At 33.2% G+C, this 24,449-nt stretch overlaps 2 protein-coding genes, 1 long non-coding RNA gene and 1 other non-coding gene across 4 annotated transcripts; 3 read left to right on the top strand and 1 right to left on the bottom strand.

Moving 5' to 3' along the window:
- Window positions 1-2,637: 2,637 nt before the first annotated feature.
- On the bottom strand, window positions 2,638-10,606 carry LOC129918477 (peptidyl-prolyl cis-trans isomerase E). The gene is made up of 6 exons (XM_055999061.1): window positions 10,300-10,606; window positions 7,981-8,157; window positions 7,697-7,918; window positions 7,325-7,497; window positions 7,097-7,258; window positions 2,638-2,984 (listed from the first exon to the last, which is right to left on the bottom strand). Exons 1-5 carry the CDS (start codon window positions 10,498-10,500, stop codon window positions 7,114-7,116), a joined length of 918 nt encoding a protein of 305 aa, XP_055855036.1. The 5' UTR covers window positions 10,501-10,606; the 3' UTR covers window positions 2,638-2,984; window positions 7,097-7,113.
- LOC129918478 (uncharacterized) lies at window positions 2,731-4,785 on the top strand. Its single transcript, XR_008772964.1, has 6 exons — window positions 2,731-2,849; window positions 3,077-3,570; window positions 3,856-3,920; window positions 4,103-4,171; window positions 4,372-4,442; window positions 4,655-4,785. It is a non-coding gene; the product is annotated as an uncharacterized LOC129918478 (long non-coding RNA).
- LOC129920327 (small nucleolar RNA Me28S-Cm3227) lies at window positions 3,346-3,427 on the top strand. Its single transcript, XR_008773245.1, has one exon. It is a non-coding gene; the product is annotated as a small nucleolar RNA Me28S-Cm3227 (small nucleolar RNA).
- Window positions 10,607-10,724: 118 nt separating the features above from the next.
- On the top strand, window positions 10,725-20,566 carry LOC129918476 (coiled-coil and C2 domain-containing protein 2A). Its single transcript, XM_055999060.1, has 10 exons — window positions 10,725-10,894; window positions 16,077-17,552; window positions 17,611-18,487; window positions 18,553-18,673; window positions 18,816-18,981; window positions 19,038-19,484; window positions 19,539-19,787; window positions 19,851-20,089; window positions 20,141-20,261; window positions 20,316-20,566. Exons 2-10 carry the CDS (start codon window positions 16,095-16,097, stop codon window positions 20,499-20,501), a joined length of 3,864 nt encoding a protein of 1,287 aa, XP_055855035.1. The 5' UTR covers window positions 10,725-10,894; window positions 16,077-16,094; the 3' UTR covers window positions 20,502-20,566.
- The last annotated feature ends 3,883 nt before the right edge of the window (window positions 20,567-24,449 follow it).

The following is a 24,449-nucleotide window of genomic DNA, read 5'->3' as shown; positions in this document are numbered from 1 at the left end:
AAACGTCGAGGTTCTGGTTTGAAATGTTTATTTTTTCGTACATTAGGTGTGTTTTTTATTACCACCGGGCTTAACTGGACAAATAAAACGCAGTCGGGGCTAAGCATTTTACATGTTAAATACAACAACACCTTAGCCCCGTGGGCTTACTTGTTAAGCCCGGAGATTTCTCTGGGCTTAACGTTTTGAACAGTTTTAAATCTGTGCTACCAAACTATTTTTTTCAAAAATTGTTTAGAATTTTTTTAAAAACGTGAAAACTCACTTTTGGAGTGACAAAATGTATTTAACTAGTTTTAGTAGCATACATTTTTGTGTCTCTTTGTAAAACATACAAGAAAAATACAAGAAATACCCTAAAGCAAAAATATGACAACTCTAAATTTTTGTTGTGTCTGCTGTTTTCGGAACATTCAATATGCAGTGCTGCCAAGATTTCAGGTTAAGCCCCGAGGCGTTTTTTTTGTCCAGTTAAGACCGGTGGTAATAAAAAAACACACCTAATAATTCTATAGTGCCTGGCTACACGATGATTTTTCAATCGCCTAAGCAGTGAGTTTGTAGGCAAGAGGGATAGAAGTGAAGGGGGAAGATGCTCATGAAGGGAACTTAATTTTCTGAGGGCAGTACAGTTCCATTGCTAATTTTTTCCTCTTTTTGACATTTGTTTCTAGAAAATGTAAAAGTGGAACGTGATTGTAGCCACCGCATGTGATTTTTCAATCGATTGAAAAATCACTGTGTTGCCAGGCACATTGGGCTTTTAAGCAATCTGTCTTTGTCTTTTTCCTTTCTATCATAACTGTTTATTAAAGAAGTACAAGAAAAAACCAACCAATCAAATCAAAACAAATTCTGAGGAAAACAAAAGCATATATCGACGGTTAAACTTCATAACCTCGTAAGTCTAAAAATTCGAAAAAATATTATTAATGCAAACAATTCAGAAAATTCAGAGCTATCTTTTGGTATATTCAGCTTAACAATGTTGTTCTGAACATTTTTCAGGAATGACAAAATTCAAACACTCGTATTGATAGATCCCATACAAAAACAAGAAACACAACATTTTGTTTTTTGATTTCTGAAAAACTTGCAAAAACGACTTACGAGGTTATGAAGTTTAACCGTCGATATGCATAATACACGCTACTTTTCCTCAAAATTGAAATGTCAAAATTTTTTTTTTTTTTTTTTTCGTCGACACTGACATTTGGCTTAAAAGCCCAATAGACTAAGGGTGATTTTGTTCACTAGAAGTTGAGCATAACTTGAGGATTTTTATCTTCAACTTCTGGATTTTGTTTTGTTCACGCAAAGTTGACGTTTTTAACTTTCGATTTCAAACTCGAGACTTTATAAACTTTCGGCTTTCTCAACTTCCGGAAAAAGTAGAAGTTTGCCGACCAAACTTGATAGTTTGCTTTAAAATTATTATTTTTTTATTTTTCTGTCAAAATTTTGTTGGCAGTTATTGTGATAAAAATTAATGTTTCGAAGGAAAAAATCGAAAAATAACATTTTCTTTTTAGTGGTATCGATATAGAATGTTGCTCATGGAAAAGAACAACTTCATAGAAAAAAATATGATGCAAAAACAAAACGAAAACAAAGACAAATTTAAAGAGAAAGAATTGCATTATTTATTTTCTTATGTACATATTTTATTAAAACCTTCGTGAAAAAACCATTTTTTTCTGGTGGTATGAGGTGTAAATTTTTTCTGTTTTTGTCTTTTTTTTTTAATTCTGCTAAAGACCATTTCCGACGCTATTCACATCTATCCAGTTACATTTATTTCAATTACTCCGCATTTTATATTACTGACAGCCATACAAATAATATAATTTTATCAAATTGTGAAAAAAAATATTTTTTTCTGGTGGTATGAGGTGTAAATTTTTTATGTTTTTTTTTTAATTCTGCTAAAGACCATTTCCGACGCTATTCACATCTATCCAGTTACATTTATTTCAATTACTCCGCATTTTATATTACTGACAGCCATACAAATAATATAATTTTATCAAATCAATCAAATGATTTGAATTTGAAATTCTTGAAAAACGGCGCGCACGTACAATCGGACTAATAAAAAATCTTCGACATTTTGAACACCAAAAATTAAACACAAACTTAATTAAAATTCTAACTGATGACAAAAACATAAAAAGATGATTATAAACTGACATTATTTGTCTTTGCTGTCACAAATATCCCAGGGATATTTTCAAAACTGAAAGTTGGCCAACTTTTGTTTTTTAAACTCGAGAGTTAAGAAAAAAATAGTGAACAAAATAGATTCTCAACTTTTGTTTTAACTCTCGAGTTAAAGTCAACTCTCAAGTTTGTCAACTTGAGAGTTTGCTCCAAGTTGAGCAATAGTGAACAAAATCGCCCTAACTCTATCAACTACCAGACAGAAAATAATTTTTACTTTTGTACTTTTGCAAAAAGTAGCCCAAAAAATTTCCAATTTTCAAGGAACGAAACTGATACTCGGTTAGTGTAAGCGTAGTGTAATAAAATAGTTGGTACATCCTGGAATTGAAACGGAAACAAATAAAATAAAATTGGAGCTAACTTCACTTTGTACTTTAATTTTACATCATTCATTTTCCGCTTTTATCTTTCTCATTTTACTATCGTCATTTGTCAAAGTTGGACGTGCTTTTCTCAAAAACTATTTTACCTAACTTGAACATTGAAGTTTTATTTAACTTTAAAAATGTTTGCTTTTCCAAAAATATCAAATCATTTATATAATCAAACTTTTAAACAATCTGGCATATCATTTATAAACTTAAAAAAACCAAAGATGCCTTGAATAATCTTGGATTAAATAAATGGTAAGTTAAAAAAAAAAATTTTTAATTTGTCAAAAAATTACTTGGTTCAATTCAATTTAATATGATGAGAGTTCATCGCCTAATATTAATGAACTTGTTCATTAAAATATATTGCGGATAGATAAGAACGGCCAACTGAAAATTAAATATGAAAAAATTTATAATTTTGTTTTGAACATTTCTATAAAACAAGAGTAATCATTGTGGACTTTAATTTTTCATTTTAGATGGCTGAAATTCATTATGAAAAAGTTGTACATCGGACTTGATGGAGTTTATAAGGTAATTATAAAAAAAAACACAAATTAAATAGTTAAGTAATTTTTCACTTCTGTTTGGTTGAAACTTAAACAAATTTACTTTTTTGGGAATCAGTTGTATAAACTGTTTATCCTCCCTCAAAACCCCGCTAATTTATGGGCTTAAACAGTACCTAACGGATTTATCCTTTATCTTATCTCAAAGCACTGTTAATAAATCTTTCAACAGAAGTGAAAATTAAATGATGAAAATCTTAATCTGAAAGAAAGCTATGCTGATTTCACACTAATTAACCAAAAGGATACTGAAAATATATTTCTAATCCTTATTTTTGTTTGAATATTAAAAATCACCCAACTACAACTTGTATTCCTCTTCTTTTTATAGAGTTTCGTTTGACACGAGTTAAATGTGCCTGTAGTTCAGACACGATGTAGAAGAAAAAGCGGGTTATAAAAAGGTAAGAACTGTCTCCAAGAATTATTTGTATCTTAAATTGAATAAGTCATTTCAAAAACAACTTAAGTCCAATGGTTAACTACTGGACATAAGTTGTTTTTGAAATGAAACCGATTCAATTGTATTCAAAACTTACATGATGTTAACCATAATCTGAAAGAAAAGCTATGCTGATTTCACATTAATTAACCAAAAGGATACTGAAGATATAAATAATTCAAAGACCTTATTGTATTGAATGTTTAAAACTTCAAAAATTCATTGCTTTTTTTATTTTTAATTGCAGCGTGCAAATATGGCATTCTTGCTAGACTCAATTTTGAAAACGTTGGCGGGAAAAAAATAATCAAGGTAAGAATATATCACTAGTCTAACTTTTTTAGAACTACCTTCTTTTATAATGATGATTCATTTAAAGTATAGTTCATTTGAATTAGAATGTAACAAATTTTTTCACTGACATCACACTTAACCAATTAATTTGTATCTTTTCCAAAATAAAAACTAATAAATGTTTTTTCTTTATTTTCCAGCTTTGATGATTTGAAGTCGTATGATCAATCTAGAAAGTATGCCCGCCCAAAAAAAAATTCTCACAAAAGGTTAGTTCTTTTGTTTTACTTTTCTAAGTATTTTTTTCATCTTAATGATGATAGCATAACCTTTTCAGGTTCCCTCTTCTGAGCGAACCCAATAAAAACCATGCTGTTAATCTTTTCGTCTGAAATTTTATACCTATTCTAAATTTTTTGTAAATTACTTGAGACGCTTCTGACAATTTTCTTTCTTTATTTTATTGCAGATGTTTGTGATGAATGTCGTATACTTGCTTTCCTCTGAAGATATGGGTGATACTTAATTTTCCTTTTAGAGGTGAGAATACATTTTTTTTTTAACTAAAATAATTTATAAAAATGGGTAATCTGATTTGATGATATCCATACCTATTCAGGTTCCCTCTTCTGAGCGAACCCAAATAAAAACCATGCTGTTTACTTTATTCTGATTGAATTAACAAAAAAAAAAAATATTGAATTAATTTTTGTTATCAGTAAATTAATAAAAAATTTCTTATTTTTTTTCAGGTTTTAAGATGAAATTGAAAAACCAACAATCTTGGCTTGGCAGTCAATATCTAAAATGATTAAAATCTATTAATTTTTAATGATTTAAAAATAAAGAACGTAAAAATAAAAAACTTGTTTCATTAACTTTATTTTAGTTACAATATCTTATTTGCTTGAAAATGGTTTGGAACAGCTAATAAGTACAAGTTTTACTTAGAGCAGATTTTTTGGATAAGGTATCCATCGGACCCGAAAAAAACTCGGTGTTACGATGTGTTTTGAAGAGATTGTCACTCGTTTGAAACTAGGGACCATAGGTTTGACCATAATTGAATAGAAAAGCAATTTCGTCAAAATTCTCAAGCACAATATAGGATGCCGATGCAACTACAGGTACAAAGTCAAAAAATGCATTGCACACGTGGTGCAACTGAAGTTGAGTATGATGCTCAATCATTTTTTGAGAAGTTTTCACAAATATCAAAATTGATAAAATCGTGTGCTGTATGGATACAATCGAGCAGTGGTAGTACCTAATTTGCTTCAATACAGGGGGTCTATTACGTAATACGAAACGAGCAACGATACTGAAGTAAACGATAGTCACGACAAAGAGCGATTATGTAAAACAATAAAGTCGTTTGGGCAAACTAAACCGAAAAAATATTTTTTTGAGGTTCACATCCATTCTACCAGCATACGCAGAAATATTTTGACAGCTAAACGAAAACGAAAGTCAAACTTTAGGTAAATGGCATTCTTAAAGATCAACGAGTATCGTTGAAGTAAAACGATTATCGTAATACGTAGTCGCATTTCAACGAGAACGAAGTAGTTTCAACGATTACACAGCCACACAAAAAAAAATAAAAGTTCTGAACTGTGGTTGTACCAAGTTTTTCATATAGTTTTTGGGTCGCGGAAACCGAATCCGAAGTCCGTTTTGCTCCATCACGTCAGGTTTTCGAGATAACCTCAAAAAATGTCTGATCTGGATGTGCGAATATGTTATTCATATAGTTTTTAGATCGCTGAATCCAGATTCGAAGTCAATTTTGCCCTATCACGTCAGGTTTCTGAGATATCCTCAACAAAATGTCAAAACCAAAAAAACAAAATTTCTTATCTGGGGTTGCGTCTAGGTTTTTCATATAGTTTTTGGGTTGCTAAAACCGAATCCGAAGTCTATTTTGCCGTATCACGTCAGGTTTTTGAGATATCCTCAAAAAATGTCAGATAAGAACTTTTTTTTGAGTTTAGACATTTTTTGAGGATATCTCAGAAACCTGACGTGATAGGGCAAAATTGACTTCGAATCTGAATTCAGCGATCCAAAAACATATTCGCACATCCAGATCAGAGAATTTTTTTTTGTTTTCGTGACATTTTTTGAGGTTATCTCGAAAACCTGACGTGATGGACCAAAATGGACTTCGGATTCGGTTTCCGCTACCCAAAAACTATATGAAAAACCTAGTCGCAACCCCAGGTCAGAACTTTTATATGTTTTTGTGTGGCTGTGTTATCGTTTTACAAATTTGGCCCCGACATTTGTTTTTGTCGGAAGCATGATTCGTATGAAATTGGAGAATTTCCATCCGAGGCACGGATACGTGACAAGGTCTAACTATTTTGCTCAAAAGTGTATGCATTTGCGGAAAAATTAGCTATGTAATTAGATAAGAAACCATTTATAATTTCTGAATAGAACAGCCCAGCCCAATCAATATTTCTTAAAATCATAACTAGTAATTGTAACGAACACAATCAAAAATTATAGCAGGAGTAGGAAACGAACCTAAACTTTAAACAAGTTTAAAAATAACACTAAACACAAAATTTAAAATTGTTGGAGACGTTTTCTTAATTGTTGGTGATATAGTGACTTTTGTTTCTTTAAAAGAATAGTTTCTACTTAAAAGGAAAAATCCTAATTAGCAATTTGTAATAAAATTCAACGGTTAGCCTGTAATTCGAAGCGAGAAAACATGCCAAGACAGAATTACAGAACCTTTTTTTTATTATAATCTGCGTGGGTTTTGGATGCCCTTAATAGTAAGAGCGTTAGGAAAAGAGGGAAGTATTTAAAAGGCGATACCGATGCACATTTTCAACTGGGAACAAAAATATGGGAAGATAAAACTGAGGCGGGTATTGCATTCCACATTCCTGTAGTACGACTAAAGAAAGAAAGCTTTGGACGAATGTATGCTTTATGCTCTCCTTGATTTTGAGTTTCATCTTCGTCAGTTCAATTCAAATTGTTTTAGTTTTTTGCTTTTTGTGACAGAACTACAGAATTTACTCCCACAAGAATCTCTTTAATTCAGAAAGTACGAAAGTGGATCAGACCTCGACTAAGTTAACGTATAAGACTGTATCAAGCAGTTAAACCCAAAATTGCACCGCGAACTTAACAAAATCTATTTCAAATGTAAAACAAAACAACAATTTCATTACCTTCTTTTTTATTTAATTTACTTCAATTCTCCACAAGAATATATAATTACTTTTTGAGTTGGAGTTCCTGCTTTTGTTCCACATCTTTCAATTTTCCTCACAACATCGGCACCACTAATAACATGTCCAAAAACAACATGCTTATTGTCCAACCAATCGGTTCTGAAACAAAAAACAACCCAAGTAAATATCATACTTCAAAAGAAACTAAAACAAAAAAATAAATACTTAGTGGTACAGATGAAAAACTGTGAACCATTAGTATTAGCTCCAGAGTTAGCCATCGAAAGAGTTCCAAAGCCATTGTGTTTTAAGTTGAAATTTTCATCAGCAAATTTCTTTCCATAAATAGATTTTCCTCCAGTGCCATTATTATTGGTAAAATCACCTCCTTGACACATCTTTAAAAGAAAAATGTATTCATTTGTATCGAAATAAGATGATTCATCATAAGCTGCGTTCCTTTGGAAATCTTTATCTACTTTTTAGTACTTAAAGCTGCTTTGAACTACTTTTTCAGTATAGCAAAAGTAATTCAAAGTAGTTTTAAGTACTAAAAAGTAGATAAATATTTCCAAAGGAACGCAGCTATATACTTACAAATTCAGTAATGATTCTATGGAAAGTGCTTCCTTTGTACCCGAAACCTTGTTCATGGGTGCAAAGCGCTCGGAAGTTTTCCGCTGTTTTTGGAACAACATCGGCTCGTAGCAGCATTACAATGCGCCCAACATCATTGCCACCAACACGAATATCAAAGAATACTTGGGGATTACGTTTTTCTGGTTTAGAAATAACCACTGGAGTGACATTTTCAACTTGCTGAAACAGATATATATAGTAAAATAGAATAAAGGTTGAAAGAATTGATTTATAATGCATACTTCTTCAGATGATGGTTGTTCTGTTCCTTCAGCTCCTTCTTCATTTGTCAGAGTAGCACCAGCGTGTTTTTGCAACCAGTCATCATCTGCCCAGACTGGTTTAAAGCTTCCTTCCTTCACTCGTACTGGTTTGGCTAGGTTGACACGAATCGTTCGTCCACATAGCTCCGAGTCATTCTTAAAATTATGTAAAATTAGTAGATGCAACTAGCTATTTCATCTGAACATTGTTTATAAAAATAGCGATAAAATAAGGAGAGAAATGAAACATTACGTCGGTGGTCGAGGGACGCAATTGTCTCAGTTATCGATCTATCATCTATCATTTTAAAAGCACGGTTTTGTATTCTGTCCAAGATACTCAAATACGTTATTGTATTCAAGTTTTGGTCAAATGTAAGATTTACAGTTTACAGCTAGATCAGAGAATTGTTAGAATACTAATTTGTTTTATTCAGTTTGCTTTTTAATACTGTAATGTTTAATTTTATTTTAATCTCTGACAATAATTTCAATTTATTAATATTTTAATATTTATTCAAATAAAATTTTCCTCACTCGATTTTAAACTATCAAACAATAAACATCGTTTTGCTATAATAACAGGTTATCTAATAGGGTTGTATAAGTTTTTATTGTTTTTTTTTCAAAATTTCAAATCGAGTCAAAAGAAGATTTTGTTCAGTATAGAGAATATGGAAAATATTTTGCAAAAAGAAAAGAATTTCGATGGAACGAATTTCTCGAATTGGAAATATCGACTTTAGATTTTACTAGAAGAAAAATCTCTGGAAATATTTTTGAAGACTCCATTGAACTCGTTTTTGGAGGCTGAACAAGATGAAAATGTGAAAAGTTCTTTGAAATTGAATGAGAAGAAATGCAATGCAGTTCTAGTTAAATGTTTTGGAGATACAAGGATGGCGAAGACATTCATGAATATTTTCTTGAATTTGATCATAAAGTGCGTGAGCTGAGATCGACTGGTGCCACCTTAGAAGAACTAGATGTCGTTTGTAAATTTCTTTTTACTTTACCAAAATGTTTTAATAGTTTGGTAACGGCTATAGAGACGATGGACCCTTTTAAATTGACGATGGAATTTGTCGTCTTTTGGACGAATGTGCTAAGCGTGCTAATGGTCATGAACAGAGCATTAGATCCAGTGATACAATGGCTATGCAAGCGGACCGTTCGAAGATTATTTGCCATAAATGTAAGAAGCCAGGTTATATTAAATCCAAATGATTCTGATCCAGAATTTTTGCTGTGTGAAGAATAATATCTGAATAATGCATCGAATGATAAAGTTGAGTCTTGTTGCATGAGTTCAGCCTCGAAGAAATCAAGCAATGATTTTCAAGAAATACGTTTTATTCTTGATTCTGGTGCAACATTTATCATATTATTAATAATAAAGAGTTCTTCAATAACATTCAAAGAGTTGACCCGATTAATATATCAACAGCAAAGTCTGGTGCATCATTGGTTGGTGGCTAAGCAGAGAGGTGACATTTCGATCAAGATTTTTTCGCTGAAGACAATAAAACGAAAACGATTACAAATGTTTTGTTCGTTGAAAATTTGAAGTTTAATCTTTTGTCTTTTCATCAACTAACAGAAAAAGGTTACAAAATAATCTTCAATGGCGTTGATATCCAAGAATAGGAAAAACATATTTGCTGCTAATCGAAAAGGTCATCTGTATGAAACCACTTTCTATGTCGAAAGAAGTTTGTTTGCTGGGATTGCTAGCGAAGATAAATTGACCGAAGCATCGCAAATACTATGGCATCATCGTTTAGCTTATTTGAATGTTAACAACATGAAGTAGATGATCAACCGAAGGTTCTGTTTTAATGACAGTAAGCAGTATTGTGTTTCTGAAGCATTAAATTCTCCGCGATTTCTTATTCTTCATTGGATAATGCTGTCAAGATCAGAATCCTCAAAACGAATATGAAAAACTGAGGGTGTACTATCATCAGCGAAACAATTAAATGGATTAGAAGTTTCAGAGAGCAGATTTTATTAATGAAAATGAGGAAGAGAGTCGGAGACAAAACGGAGCCCTGGGGCACACCAGCGTTTATTTTGTGGGTTTCAGACTTGAAACCATCCAATACGACTTGTATTAAACGGTCTGAAAGGTAATTTCTAATCCAATAAATAAGAGAATCGTCGATATCAAATGTATGCATTTTCGATAAGAGAGCTTGATGCCAAACTCTATTTAAATGCCTTTGAATATTATCAAGCGTAATAATCTTACTTTCTCCAAAAACAAGAATAATAAAATGTGTTTGTTTGTGAACATACCATATTGTCAATAGCTGCAGCAGCATCTTCGGAAGCTTCATATTCGATAAATGCGAAACCTCGATGTTTTTGGGATTCGTAGTCGACGGGCATTTGTATGTCGGCAATGTCACCAAATGGAATGAAAGCATCATTCAAGAGTTTTTCTGTTACTTCATCGGCAAGTGCTCCAACATAGATGGTTCTTTTATCATTGGACATTTTAATAAAATTATAAAATTCTAATAAAATATACAATTATTATAAAAAAAACAATCTAGCAAAACTTTTATAAACGTAAACAAAAAAGCCGCGAGTTAATTATGAAATGTCAAATGTTTCATGTTTCCAAATCGTTCGCAGAGTTTCACATTTTTCAAATGGAAACTGGAACAGGACAAGCTCGTTGCCATATCAACGAAAATAATTCAAAACAAACATTTTAAATTGTTTGTTTTATTTTTTATATACATACATAAAAACTGCAGAGGAGAAGTAGTTCCACGAATTTTGTTATATAAATAATAATAATATTTAATTATTATTTTTTGAATACGTTTAAATTACTTGTATTAAAACATCAAACTGGCCAAAGAAACGTAGTTGTTAGTGGAAGGTGAGTACCAGTGCTGTCGCTTAAAAAGACGAAAAGGAAGTTGATCCAAAATAACTAAAAAATAGAAAATGAGAATCTCGGAGAAATCCATTTATTTAAGCCTAGTACCTATATGAAAAATTTCGTTATGCTTTTCGTTTTATAAGCCAAGTACGCAGCTGAAGCGAAACGAAAAATTTGAAGTCTCCAAAGTCAACAGCGAACATGTTAACGAAAAAATACCATCGGGTATTATAGTAAAGTAAAAATAAAAATACAAATAAAAAAATTCTAGAAAAAAACATCAGAAAATAAGTTAAAAACAAAAACAAAACAAATTTAATTTCGTTAACGAAATTTTTGTATGGAAAATTTCGTTTCGCTTCAGCTGCGTACTAGGCTATAGTACGTAGCTCGACAAACGAAATTCTTACCTGTGCCTACGTTCTGTAACTTAGTCGAGAACTTCTCGCATCGAAAAAATTTAAAACAAGGCGAGAAAAATTTGTTTATAGAAACAAACGAATGTGAGAAAATGATTTTTGTGTCGATTCACATTATTTTTGTTCCGATTTGCGTGTTTTTTGCGAGAAATTTCTCGATGCGAGAGTTACAGAACGTAGGCACTGTATTGTGCTAGATTATTTGGAGAGTTTCTTGACATTTTGCACAAACATTTCACTTTCTGGAACATTTTTTTTACACAGCATCTCCTATAAGCATCAGGGGTGGGACTTTTTGAAAAAAAAGTCGAAGTAGATTTGAACAATTAATGCAGTAGATTCATTTTTATCGCAGAAGATTTTTATATTTGTATAAAATTTCCTAAAAATTTACAAAAACTTAACATTTATTTCTTTTTAAGAAAATATAACAAAAACAGAACAAAAGAAAAATGTATGCATTGACTGCAATCAGAAATACGATCAAACACAAATATGTTCATAACATTTTTACATGAGATTCACTTGGAAATTTTCAACCCAAAACATTTTTGTTGGCATAGAAATTAAAAATATAATATTGTAAGTTTCCCCCGAATGAAATTTATATTTTCGGCAAAACTAGTTCCTAAATTTTAGTTAGAAAAGACCTGTCGACTACCTCACTCATTAACTGAAAAAAAAACTTCAAACTACGGGGAGTTTTCTGAACGTGAACAACTTTCATCACGGAAGACGGAACTTATAATAGGGTAAAAGTAAAATTGAAAAATTGAATTTTTTCGGGTGAAATCTTGTTTACATGAAACTCGCTGATTTATTTTAACCCTTTGCTTCCTAGTGGTTTCAGCATGAAACCACGTATTAATTACTTTGTTAGTTTTTTTTTTAATAAAAAATGGACTTGTCCTTTTGTACTCTCAGCTCAAAACATTCCTTATACAATGTTATTACTAGTACAATCATTATTTTTTCATATTAGTGTGTAATTAGAAAATATCAAAACTTTTTTTCAAGATATTTGTATTTTTTTCCGGGAGCAAAGGGTTAAACCAAAAGTGCAGTAGATTTTATTTAAAGGCAGTAGATTTGTTTCTTGAAAAAAATGCAGTAGATCTACTGCAATTGCAGCAAAGTTCCATCCCTGTGCCCAATATCACAACACAACCGCAATAAAATCCACAAACAGCACATTTTTTTTCGCTGGGCAAATTATATGTCTTGTCGTCTCATTTTATCTTTTGCGTATGTTTAAGATATTTTCTTGAATGTAGAGGTAAAAAGACTCGTTTTAACTCTTTATTCTAGAGAAAACTTATACGTATACGAAACGTCAGAATTCATGCCCATGATTTGAACAAAATGCTCATAGTCCAGTAATTTTAGGTTTTATCTGCGGAAAAATTCCTACTGGGCTCGATTTTGGTATAGACCTTCGTTACGGCGTTGTTATGAAGATGTGAAAAATCGACATTGATATCGTGTCCGCGTTAAGAGTTATAGGGGTCAAAAGGTCACAAAAACTGGTTTTTCACGATTTTCAGCAAAACGGTAAGTCTTATCAAAAAATTTTCGATGCAAGAATTGTAGACCAGATTATTATATATAAAAAGTGTCATGACACTTTTTTTCCTAAGACCCACCGTTTCTTAGGTATAACGATTCAAAAAGTTGAAGTTTAGTTGTAATCGTCATAATCCTATTCCTGAAAAAAAAAACTCCTAACTGAAAAGTTCCTGAAATTTCATTATTTTTTTAGCTTGAATTTCGTTCCTCAACTGTTAAGAATATGGGGAAACCAAAAAAAAAAAATGGAAATTTTCGCCATTTTTCCGATTGGGGCCCTTCTCCCGAAACCATTTCCCTGGGAATTTTTGTTTAGAATATGTCTAAAAATATACAGGGTGTGCAATAGAGAATGGACAACCCTAAAACGGCTTATAGCTACACTTATGATTGTTCTAAAAACAGATAGAAAAAAGTTCTATCGCAACCAGTTCATAAAATATGGACTTTTTTTCGTTCAGTGTATTTTAAATTTTATCATCTTATGTTTTCGTTCACTACAACCACGAATGAATGAATTTTATTTATTTCTTTTTTTTATAATTTTCTACAATAATTGGATGAGTACATAAACACTTTAAAAATTTCATAGCTATTGCACATTTTCGTAAAAAAAATTTTGAAATCTGTTTTTTGATGCAAAATGTAAAAAAAGTATTTTATGAAAAATTTTAAACACCTGTGGTATAAAATAAATCTATAGAAACCTAGGTGGCCAACTTTCTTAAAAATATTCTGGTATAAGGAGAAATAAAATTCATTCATTCGTGGTTGTAGTGAACGAAAACATAAGATGATAAAATTTAAAATACACTGAACGAAAAAAAGTCCATATTTTATGAACTGGTTGCGATAGAACTTTTTTCTATCTGTTTTTAGAACAATCATAAGTGTAGCTATAAGCCGTTTTAGGGTTGTCCATTCTCTATTGCACACCCTGTGTATTTTTAGACATATTCTAAACAAAAATTCCCAGGGAAATGGTTTCGGGAGAAGGGCCCCAATCGGAAAAATGGCGAAAATTTCCATTTTTTTTTTGGTTTCCCCATATTCTTAACAGTTGAGGAACGAAATTCAAGCTAAAAAAATAATGAAATTTCAGGAACTTTTCAGTTAGGAGTTTTTTTTTTCAGGAATAGGATTATGACGATTACAACTAAACTTCAACTTTTTGAATCGTTATACCTAAGAAACGGTGGGTCTTAGGAAAAAAAGTGTCATGACACTTTTTATATATAATAATCTGGTCTACAATTCTTGCATTGAAAATTTTTTGATAAGACTTACCGTTTTGCTGAAAATCGTGAAAAACCAGTTTTTGTGACCTTTTGACCCCTATAACTCTTAACGCGGACACGATATCAATGTCGATTTTTCACATCTTCATAACAACGCCGTAACGAAGGTCTATACCAAAATCGAGCCCAGTAGGAATTTTTCCGCAGATTGGGTTAAAAAATGTCTAAAATTACTGGGCTATCATGTCATGTTCAAAAAATAAGATTTTTCGACAAGATGTCTAAATGGGCATGGATTTTTCTGCCTCTATTGGATTTTTTCAAGATATATTCATCAACAGAGCAACGTTCATGCACAGTGGAGGCAGCCTGTAACCGAAATGAGTTTTTATGGAATAGAAAGTTTATTTTCCAATGTTTATTTTTTGGGTTAGTGATGAATGGCCAAAACCGATAATCACACATAGAAAATCCCCACAAAACAAAATGGTGGAAAGCCAAAATCCCCAAAGTTTTTCAAATTGAAATAAAACCACGTTAAATCAAATTGAACTCCAAAATAAGTATGCAGTTTAAATTGTGTTATTAAGATGCATTTAAAAAAAAAAATATTTTCAAAAGCATTAGAGCCGTTTTTAAAAAAAAACTAATTTTTTATAAATGTTTTTTTTTTTTTTTTTTTTAAACCAAGTTTTAATAAAATGGGTATGCCATTTTGTATAGCTATTTTTAATCAACATCTTAAACCGAAATATCTTGTTTTCGAAAATTTGATTAGAAAAAATAAAAATCAAATAAAAAAAAAAAAAAAACAAATTAATTTTTTCAAAATTATTATACAAAAATTATGAGTTTCGGAGAAAATTGGATTTAAAAAAAAAACGGTTCTATTAAAGGTGGGTACCGTTAATAATGATTTTCAAAAAAAAAATTTCATTAGAAGGTAGACCTTGTCTTGAAACCAACATATACATTTTTTAACAAAATCGTTCAAGCAAATTCAACTTTAATAAAATCGGTATATGACAAGTACCGTTATTTTAGGTCCAAAAAAATTAATTCCAAAAACTCCTCTAGAGAGTCACCAGAAAACGCTACATATATATTAAAGTTTGATTTTAAAAATGAAAAAAACTGAGTGCAGCCAACTTCATTTAATTTTTTTATGTCTTAGTGAGATGGCACGAACAAAAATCAAAATAATTGAAAGGTCCGGGACAGGTCCCGGATAAGTCCCCGACTTTTCCCGGATATGTTCCTGAAATATCCCGGACATGTTTTGCCCTATCGAGGTATCCGTTCGGAGAAAGTTTTGAAACGATAGCCCGTTCCGATCGGAACTTACATTTCTTTCAAGGTATCCACTTCTGAACAAAGAAAATAAAGTATACAATCGCATTCATTTGACACATGTGCTCAAGTCTTCTTAATTTCAAGCAACCTCTCTTGCTGAGGCTTTGTCGCTGTTTTTTATTAATCTTCACTAAAAAATCAAAATTATATTTACATTTTTATATTTTTTTTTCTGTGAAATTCAACTTTTCTGAAAATATTCCGCAACTATTTTGTATCGGAGAATTTCCGATAAAATTCAAAGCACAACTGTCAAAAAGTCTTTGCTGATCACACTTCATCGCAATGCGTTGATGGGCGCCATGTTTCATCGGAAGATTCTCCGATATATCAATCGGAACGGATACCTCGATAGAAAATTCTCCGATCTCGAACAAATCGGAAAAAAATTTCTCCGAACGGATACCTCGATAGGGCTGGTTATGAACATGTCACGGAATACTCTTCCTTAGTTTGGCACTTTTATGATTTTGATGTCGAGGGGATCCTCTCCTACTACACCAATGGGGTAGTTACAGATTAGGGTTACATGTTTTTTTTTTTTTTTTTTTTTTTTTGAAACCTTATAACCTTTCAGCATATTTTCTTCCAAAATTTAAATAGAATTAAGACTATGATAAAATGCCAGAATCAAGCAAAAAGACTCACAAGCGACGAAAGAACAAACCAAAACCTAAAAAACATAAACCAAAATTGACTAAAGAATTCAAAGAAACAGAGAAAGAAATAACTGCTATCTTAAACAGCACAGAACTATCCATTGATAAAATTGAAGAAGATGCTGAAGAATTGGGTGTAGCATTTTTTTGTAAAAATGGAGAAACTTCAAGTTCACCAAAATCGAAAATACCATCTCCATCTCAAGAAGAAGAAAGTGACAAATCGTCAGCAGATTCACCACAAATCCAAACTGCCTCGTCTTTTATTCAAATTGAAGATGATGATCCAATTAAACGAGTCGAATCTGAAAAAATATTTTTCGATGAAAATGCACTATATTTTCCATCTTCAACAATAAATCCTTATATTCAAAATACCCTTATGGAAGATCGTAAACTTAAACCAAATGCCAATCTGATTCGATTAGTAAATCGCTATCATGAAGAAGGAAATGATCAGCAACTCACATCCGGTAGTTCTTTGAAAAATCAAACTAATTTCTTCAAAGATGATCTTCTTTATGCAACAGTTTGTGAATGGGAATTCAATCCAGTTTTCTATGTAGCAAAGTTGGGTGACAAAAATACTCCAATAATTCCAAGTCGCAAATTCATGACTTTGAATATAAAAGGCTTGAAATTCACTCAGCATCCGTTACAGCAAGAGGAACATATTTTGTTGAACAAACTAGAAAGCTATCTCGATGTTCATTTTAAGAGAAAAGATAGTGAAATTATACCAAAATTAAAGAGACAACTAAATGATCAAAGAAATATTGCAAATGAACTTTTGGAAGACGGTACAACTCAAAATGTTTATGAACTTGAAGGAAATTTAAATAAATTAAAACAGTTACGAAATGAAATCTATGAAGAAGAGACTACTAGCAAATACTTGCTTCGAAATATTTTAGATACTTGGATACTCTTGAAGAAGCTTCGTAAGCGCCAGGGTTTTCATTGGACATCGTTAAAGATAAAAATTAAACTGATTGAGGTTGATACAGATGCTGACAATGCTTCTTATACCAAACGTTTTGAAACCGAACTAAATGAGATATACCGTGAAGAACTTGAAGCATATTATAGAGCTAAAAGACTGAGAAGATCTGATCCAGAAAAGTACTCTGAAAAACCTCAAAAACCCAATATTGAAACAATAAAACAAGATTTAAAAAAAACTCTTCAAAAATGCTCTCGAACTCCAGGCGAGCCAGATATGAAAATCATACGAACCATCTTATCTGATCCTTGTCGTCCTTTGGAGAAAATTAAAAGTTACTATATGAGAATTTTATTTGATGGACAGTTAGTAAGTTCAACCAAAACTTTTCGTTTGGAACCCGATTTATCATTGGCTGTCGATGAGTCTTTGGGAATTTATCTAGATCGAAGGATTCCAAAGGAGATCAAGATAAAGGTGAGTTTAATAACTTTTTTATTATACATTTTTCGACTAAGAAATAATTTTATTTTAGCTTTATGAAAAGAAAAGGATTCCATACAGGCCCATTAAAATTGCCAACATAATAGTTCCACTGCCATCTATTGACAATAACAATCAAGACTTAGAAGTCATAAGTTTTTCTTCTCATAAGCAAGAAAATTTATCCGGCCAAATAAGTATTGCTTTTAATTGTGACGATGAATACCAATCTATTGAATCAAATCCAAGGACTCAGATTCTTGAAGAAATAAGAAAAGATTATCAGAAGAAAAATCCTATCGATTTTGCAACTGAAGCACTTCACGATGATGATGAAAATTCCTCTGAGGGTGAGGATATCGAAAATAAGGAAATTCCATCAGAAGACACTTGTACTTTCCAAGAAACTCTGTTAGAATTCTGCTCACGAGAAGAAATCGATAACAATCCTCGTTTGCGGATGCTTTCTTCAATCTACAAACGAGATATGAAAGCAAAAGACTTAAGTTTTGTCCCTTATATAGAAGGAGAAATTGAAGAAGACTACGATGAGAAAGTAATCGATATGGGAAACTGGATGGATCTAATTGATATTCACAAACATAATGGAAAGAAATATCTTAAAAATCTTTATGAAGTGGTGCGAAATCATTGTGATCAATTAGCATTGATAAGTGGAACATCTGACAAGCTATTGGTTGGCAATTCAATTGTAGATTTGAAATCTTTTTTTGCATCTTTGGCAACCATGTTCAGTCCTCGTTGTTCATTGAATTCAGAAAGTTTAGTACAACCAGAATACCGGCATATACAAAAATTTAATATTGTTATCAATGTTGTAAGAGCTACAGGTATTCCAGTCAGATCATTTTCTACGCCAAATTTAGACCGAAGAGACAGCAGTACTACATCGATGTTTAGCTCACAAAGTAAGATTTATAATTTATAACATCAAACTCGTGTTTGTATTGAAAATGGTATTTCATTTTAACAGCTTTTAAATATTCGAATGTAAGACCATATGTTTTGGCTAGTTATATGGATAAAAATAGCAGAACAATGACCGCTGATGGATCAAGTCCAACATGGAATGAACATATGATTCTTCAAGTAACGTAAGAACATTTTGTTAGTCCATTCCTCAGTATCTTAGCTTTTATCGCTATTTTTTCCATGCATGGAATGGCGCCCAACGTGGGACTTTTTGCAGTTTTTGCCTCAGATCCTTTGTTATTAAATTAATTTATCTTATTTTAGAGGAAATCCAGTTGAACTAAAAGGAGATCTTAAAATTGCAATTTTTGATGAGTATGTAGAGAATCACATAAGTGAAGAGCGATCCATGGAAATCTATCAGAGGTTTCAGTCAAATTGGTTGGGTGAATATCGATTACCAATAACTACAATTTTAACAAACCAAAGGGTAAGTTTTATATTTTAGTACAAAAAAATTGCTTAAAATTTCCAATCACCTTTCAGATTGAAGGAGTTTTCAAACTGAATTCACCAAAAGTCTTTCTTGGGTATAACTCGCCATCTCTAAGTGAAGCATTGCCAATAGAAAATATCCCTGAAATAAAAGAACGCGTCAATGTTTGGTTATATGTTAGTGTGGATCCATGTTTTGATATGCCCCAAATATCTTTGAAGAATCTTGAGTGTTCAGAGCTTAGAGATGTTAGAAATCATATTCAGGAGTGGTCTATTGAAGCTAAGGATATGCAACCAAATCGTTTTATTGATCCATTAGTTTGTACAATGGATGGCAAACGAGTTTGTTTGACAAGATTACTTGAACCAGTTCCATTGCCAATTGAAATAAGTGAAAATTTAATTGATACTGCTTGCAGATATGTGTCTTTGTTGAATATTCTCAAGCATTTTGATCCATATATGCAGTTCAAGGGGATATGGTTGAATAACCAGGTTGGAACGACCATTATGTGTGAATTTGTATTGATTTTAAAAATTTTGTTTTAGGTTTTACTTGAAACTGGTTGGGGCTCGGCCAAAGATCTTGGAGTTCTTTTAGCGAATTACTTGCTAACAATCGGTATTCGTTGTTGGGTTGTTCTAGGAATTTCATTTCCTCACGGTGAAAGTGCTTATGTTTTGTATGAAGATGGTACTGAACTTGTACTGTTAGACCCTACTACGGGAAAGAAGTATTCAACGAAAGATTCCTACTGCCCAATGAATAAAGTGTTTTACATCTTTTCTCAACATAATGTAATAATAATTTTTCTTTTTTCTATAAACCAAAATAAAGCTTTGAATTATTATTTTTTCCAGATATATTGTAACATCCAAAGTGAAAATCGGGTGTCTATGATGAATTTTAATGTAGAAGATTCATCATGCTGGTTTGCTATGTTTAGCAAGAAAAATCCAGCTCCACTTGGAGGCGTTCAAAAACTAAATTATGTATATATGAGCTCCAATAATATATCTGAATTAAGAAAGAACATTGAACGGAAGATAATGAAAAAAATAAGTGCATGGCGCCCAATGCAGAAAACTGTTTGGAATAGGTAAAAGTAAAAACATGTCCGATTACAGTGTTATAATAAATACATTTTCAGAGCTTTTCAAAACTCAATGTTAAAAATCCTAGTTGATTTGGAATATGAATCGACATTCACTTCAATTCCATCTACAATAAATCATTCTGAAAGATTGGAGGCAGAATTGGGAAACTACAAGGTAGATTTTTTTAATAACTTTTATTAATATTTAATTTTTAATATTTTTTTAAAGGTTTTTGGATTTACACTAAATTTTTCTTATGTTAACTTATCTTCAATATCAGAGAGAATAAAATCAACAGGAATCCATTTGAATATTGATAGGAAAGTTGAATTTTCTGTGGCTGTGCACATACATGCGTATCCGTATAATGTTTTATCAGTTTGGATATTTATTATGTCTATTATACCAACATAAATAAAATTAAAAATGTTTATTATTTGAACAAATAAACAGCAAAAGATGATAACCAAAAGCTTTATCCAGGAATCAATTCTGCAAGTGTGACTTTTCCTACTTTCTTTTCCTATTTAATATCGCCATTTTGACAGGGTACTTAGGGCTCCTCCTTTAAACATAGCAATACCAGCCGAGTCGGATAATTTCTATTTTTTGAGTGATGGTACTTTTAACATGTAGGCTTCCTTAAATAACTTCATGATTCAGTTTTAGTGATGGGGAAAATTAACTCTGGATTCTGGATTCCAGTTCACCCGGTTCGACCCAAAAACATATAATGCAGAAGTCAGGGGTCAAATTACAGCATACGATTACCATCATTAAAGTTTTTACTATTTGTGTCTCTATTTATTTAGTGGAAAAAGATAGGGACACATAGCAACCATACGTTAACGAATGTATGCCGTAACTCGATCCCAGAACTTTCTTTTATTTTTGTAAGGCTTCGTAATTCATAAAATATCAACAGCACGCATGTTTAGATTAAAAAAAAAAGTGATTTTTTTCTGGAACACTCTGCAGTATTGAAACAGATGCTTTCTGAAAAGAAAGTCCTAAAAAAAATCCATAGTAACAAAATTTTGTAAACTGTTAGGGTAGAGTTGCCTAATTCCGGCCTTCTCCAGTAGCCGGCCACCTGTCCAGTGCCGGATTAACCATGTCATGGGCCTCTAGGCAAAATAATTCTTGGGCCCTTTTCCGATGCTTTTTCAATATCATAAGCTATTTTTAAGTTTGGTTAGAAATTTGTGCAGGTAACTTACTAGAGACTAATCGGATATAATCTGGTGTCCTATGATGTCATTTTATAAATGTAAACTAAAAGTTTTGAAATAACTATAATAAATATTGTAGTGATATCTCAACAAAAAAATTTTAGCAACTTGATGGTTCACAGATAATTTTTATTAACGATAAGTTATTAGAAAATATATTAGATTCAAAAGGTATAAGTAGGTATACCTATCCCGACTTTTCACAAGTCGATTTTAACAACATGATATGTCTCGCTTAAGTCGACTAGGACTCTAGTATGGGGATTGTCACTTTAGTCGCGTGCGGCTTACGTTCACACGACTCGACTGACGCCAAAAAGCTTCGCCGCACGGCGAAAATCGACTCGTTATAAGTCGGCATTACGGTTTCATTTTAAAACTGGAAAGAGAAATCATGAGAAAAAGTTTCAATTTTGATTTTATTATTATTATAGACAAGGCAAATTACTCAAAGCAGAGATCCGCAAAACAGTTCCAAAGCCGGAACGAACATGGAACGATGGAACGGTTCTTTTTTCGGTCGGAACAAGTTCCTGGAACTAGTTCCGCGGAACTATCTAGAATTTTAGTTTTTTTTCAGGAAAATGCATCAAAAAAAGAAATAGTATGATATTGAATATTTTTTCCTGATCCTGGAACTGGAACTATTAATGTAGTTCCATGTCCGTGAGCATGATTCATAAGAAAGTAGTTGTGGTTTTGGTTTGTGAATTTTTGGCGCTCAACTCGTGCTCCATGTGTGTTGGCTTTGGATGAGAATTCTATGACATGCGTGTGTGTATTGTATATTTCAAACAGAGACAGAGATTATATTCGCATTCGTTTTGTTTCTTGTTCCTCTTCTTCTTTCTTTCTATTGTGTGTGGCTGTGTCTGAACGATGGAACTGTTTAAATTAATTTTGGGGAAATAGTGGAACTAGTTCCGAGTGAGGAACTAGTTCCAGGAACTATTTGGCTGCGGAACTATCCATCTATAGTCTGAAACGCGTCTGAAACGCGTCCGAAACGCGTTTGAAACGCGTCAAAACCGTCCAAAATGCATCTGAAACGCGCCTAAAACAAGCCTGAAACGAGCCCAAAACGCGTCTGAAACGCGTCCAAAACGCGTTTGAAACGCTTCCAAAACGCATCTGAAACGCTTCCAAAACGCATCTGAAACGCGCCCAAAACGCATCTGAAACGCGTCCAAAACGCGTCTTAAACGCGTCCGAAACGCGTCCAAAACGCATCCAAAACGCATCCAAAACGCGTCCAAAACGCGTCTGAAACGCGTCCGAAACGCGTCCAAAACGCGTCCAAAACGCGTCTGAAACGCGTCCAAAACGCGTCTGAAACGCGTCCAAAACGCATCTGAAACGCGTCCGAAACGCGTCTGAAACGCGTCCAAAACGCGCCTGAAACGCATCTGAAACGCGTCCAAAACGCGTCTGAAACGCGTCCAAAACGCGTCTGAAACGCGTCCAAAACGCGGCCAAAACGCTTCTAAAACGCGTCTGGAACGCGTCCGAAACGCGTCTGAAACGCGTCCAAAACGCTTCCGAAACGCGTCCAAAACGCGTCCAAAACGCGCCTGAAACGCATCTGAAACGCGTCCAAAACGCGTGTGAATCAAGTCCGAAACACGTCCAAAACGCATCTGAAACGCGTCTGAAACGCGTCCAAAACGGGTCCAAAACGCATCTGAAACGCGCCCAAAACGCGCCTAAAACGCGCCCAAAACGCGTCTAAAACGCGTCTGGAACGCGTCCGAAACGCGTCCAAAACGCGTCTGAAACGCGTCCAAAACGCGTCCAAAACGCGCCTGAAACGCATCTGAAACGCGTCCAAAACGCGTCTGAAACGCGTCCAAAACGCATCTGAAACGCGCCCAAAACGCGCCTAAAACGCGTCTGGAACGCGTCCGAAACGCGTCCAAAACGCATCTTAAACGCGCCCAAAACGCATCTCAAACGCGTCCAAAACGCGTCCAAAACGCATCTGAAACGCGCCCAAAACGCATGTGAAACGCGTCCAAAACGCGTCTGAAACGCGTCCAAAACGCATCTGAATCGCGCCCAAAACGCGCCTAAAACGCGCCCAAAACGCGTCTGAAACGCGTCCAAAACGCATCTTAAACGCGCCCATAACGTGTCCAAAACACGTCCGAAATGCGTCAAAAACGCGTCCGAAACGCGTCCAAAACGCGCCTGAAACGCATCTGAAAAGCGCCCAAAACGCGCCCAAAACGCGTCTAAAACGCGTCCGAAACGCGTCTAAAACGCGTCCAAAACACGTCCGAAATGCGTCAAAAAAGCGTCCAAAACGCGTCCGAAGCGCGTCCAAAACGCGTCCAAAACGCGCCTGAAACGCATCTGAAACGCGCCCAAAACGCGTCTGAAACGCGTCCGAAACGCGTCTAAAACGCGTCCAAAACACGTCCGAAATGCGTCAAAAACGCGTCCGAAACGCTATTTGTTATTTGTGAAAACTATTTTCTCTAAACAATATCTACCACACAAATTCTTCGGCACGCCACAAAAATTTATTTCCACCATCAAAATGCACAGCCTTAGCCTTGTGCATTTAGAAAAAAAAAGTAATACAAAAATGATACAAAAACAACCACCAATTGATTTGGAAAATAAAGGTATGCTGATTATAAAATTGATGAATTATAAAGTTGTTGATTTTTCTGTCTTTTAGTGGCGATCAATTCCAGACATCATTGACTGAGTTTACAGCAGCTTCAGCCTTGAGCATTTAGAAAAAAAAAATCATAACAAGATACAAAAACTACCACCAAAGTGCAGACTGCAGACGCAGAGTATTTTTTTCTTTTTCCTTTTCTCAACTGGCCAGGCCACAGGCGCGTGCCCAAGGATCTTTTTTTTATGTATTTTGTTTTCAAAAAAAAAAAACTATTTTGTGTTTTTCCAATAAAATATTAAATAATAGTTTAAAAGAATTGTTTGTTTGTTTTGAAGATTTTTTTATTTTCAGATGAAATTAAAATATGGATTTTAGCAGTACGGATATAAATCCATGAAAGTGCTCCAAATAAGTACTTTAAAAGTACAAGTTTCAGTGCTTTTTCTGTAGGTTAAAAAAGTACTGGAAAATGTACATCAGAACCACTTCCAGAAGTGCTTC

The sequence above is a fragment of the Episyrphus balteatus genome, chromosome 4 (assembly GCF_945859705.1).
Source record: "Episyrphus balteatus chromosome 4, idEpiBalt1.1, whole genome shotgun sequence".
NCBI classification, from domain to species: domain Eukaryota; kingdom Metazoa; phylum Arthropoda; class Insecta; order Diptera; family Syrphidae; genus Episyrphus; species Episyrphus balteatus.
The sequence above is the reverse complement of the archived record's forward strand: the minus strand, read 5'-3'. Positions and strand labels throughout refer to the sequence as shown.

Excerpts from the sequence above, each read along its gene's own strand:
- LOC129918477 (XM_055999061.1), bottom strand. The coding sequence starts at position 10,500 with ATGTCCAATGATAAAAGAACCATCTATGTTGGAGCACTTGCCGATGAA. Across the intron at positions 7,919-7,980 it reads AACAACCATCATCTGAAGAA|CAAGTTGAAAATGTCACTCC; the intron begins GTATGCATTATA and ends TATCTGTTTCAG. Across the intron at positions 7,259-7,324 it reads TTTTTCATCTGTACCACTAA|AACCGATTGGTTGGACAATA; the intron begins GTATTTATTTTT and ends TTTTTGTTTCAG.
- LOC129918476 (XM_055999060.1), top strand. The coding sequence starts at position 16,095 with ATGCCAGAATCAAGCAAAAAGACTCACAAGCGACGAAAGAACAAACCA. Across the intron at positions 18,982-19,037 it reads CAATTTTAACAAACCAAAGG|ATTGAAGGAGTTTTCAAACT; the intron begins GTAAGTTTTATA and ends ATCACCTTTCAG. Across the intron at positions 19,788-19,850 it reads ACATCTTTTCTCAACATAAT|ATATATTGTAACATCCAAAG; the intron begins GTAATAATAATT and ends TATTTTTTCCAG.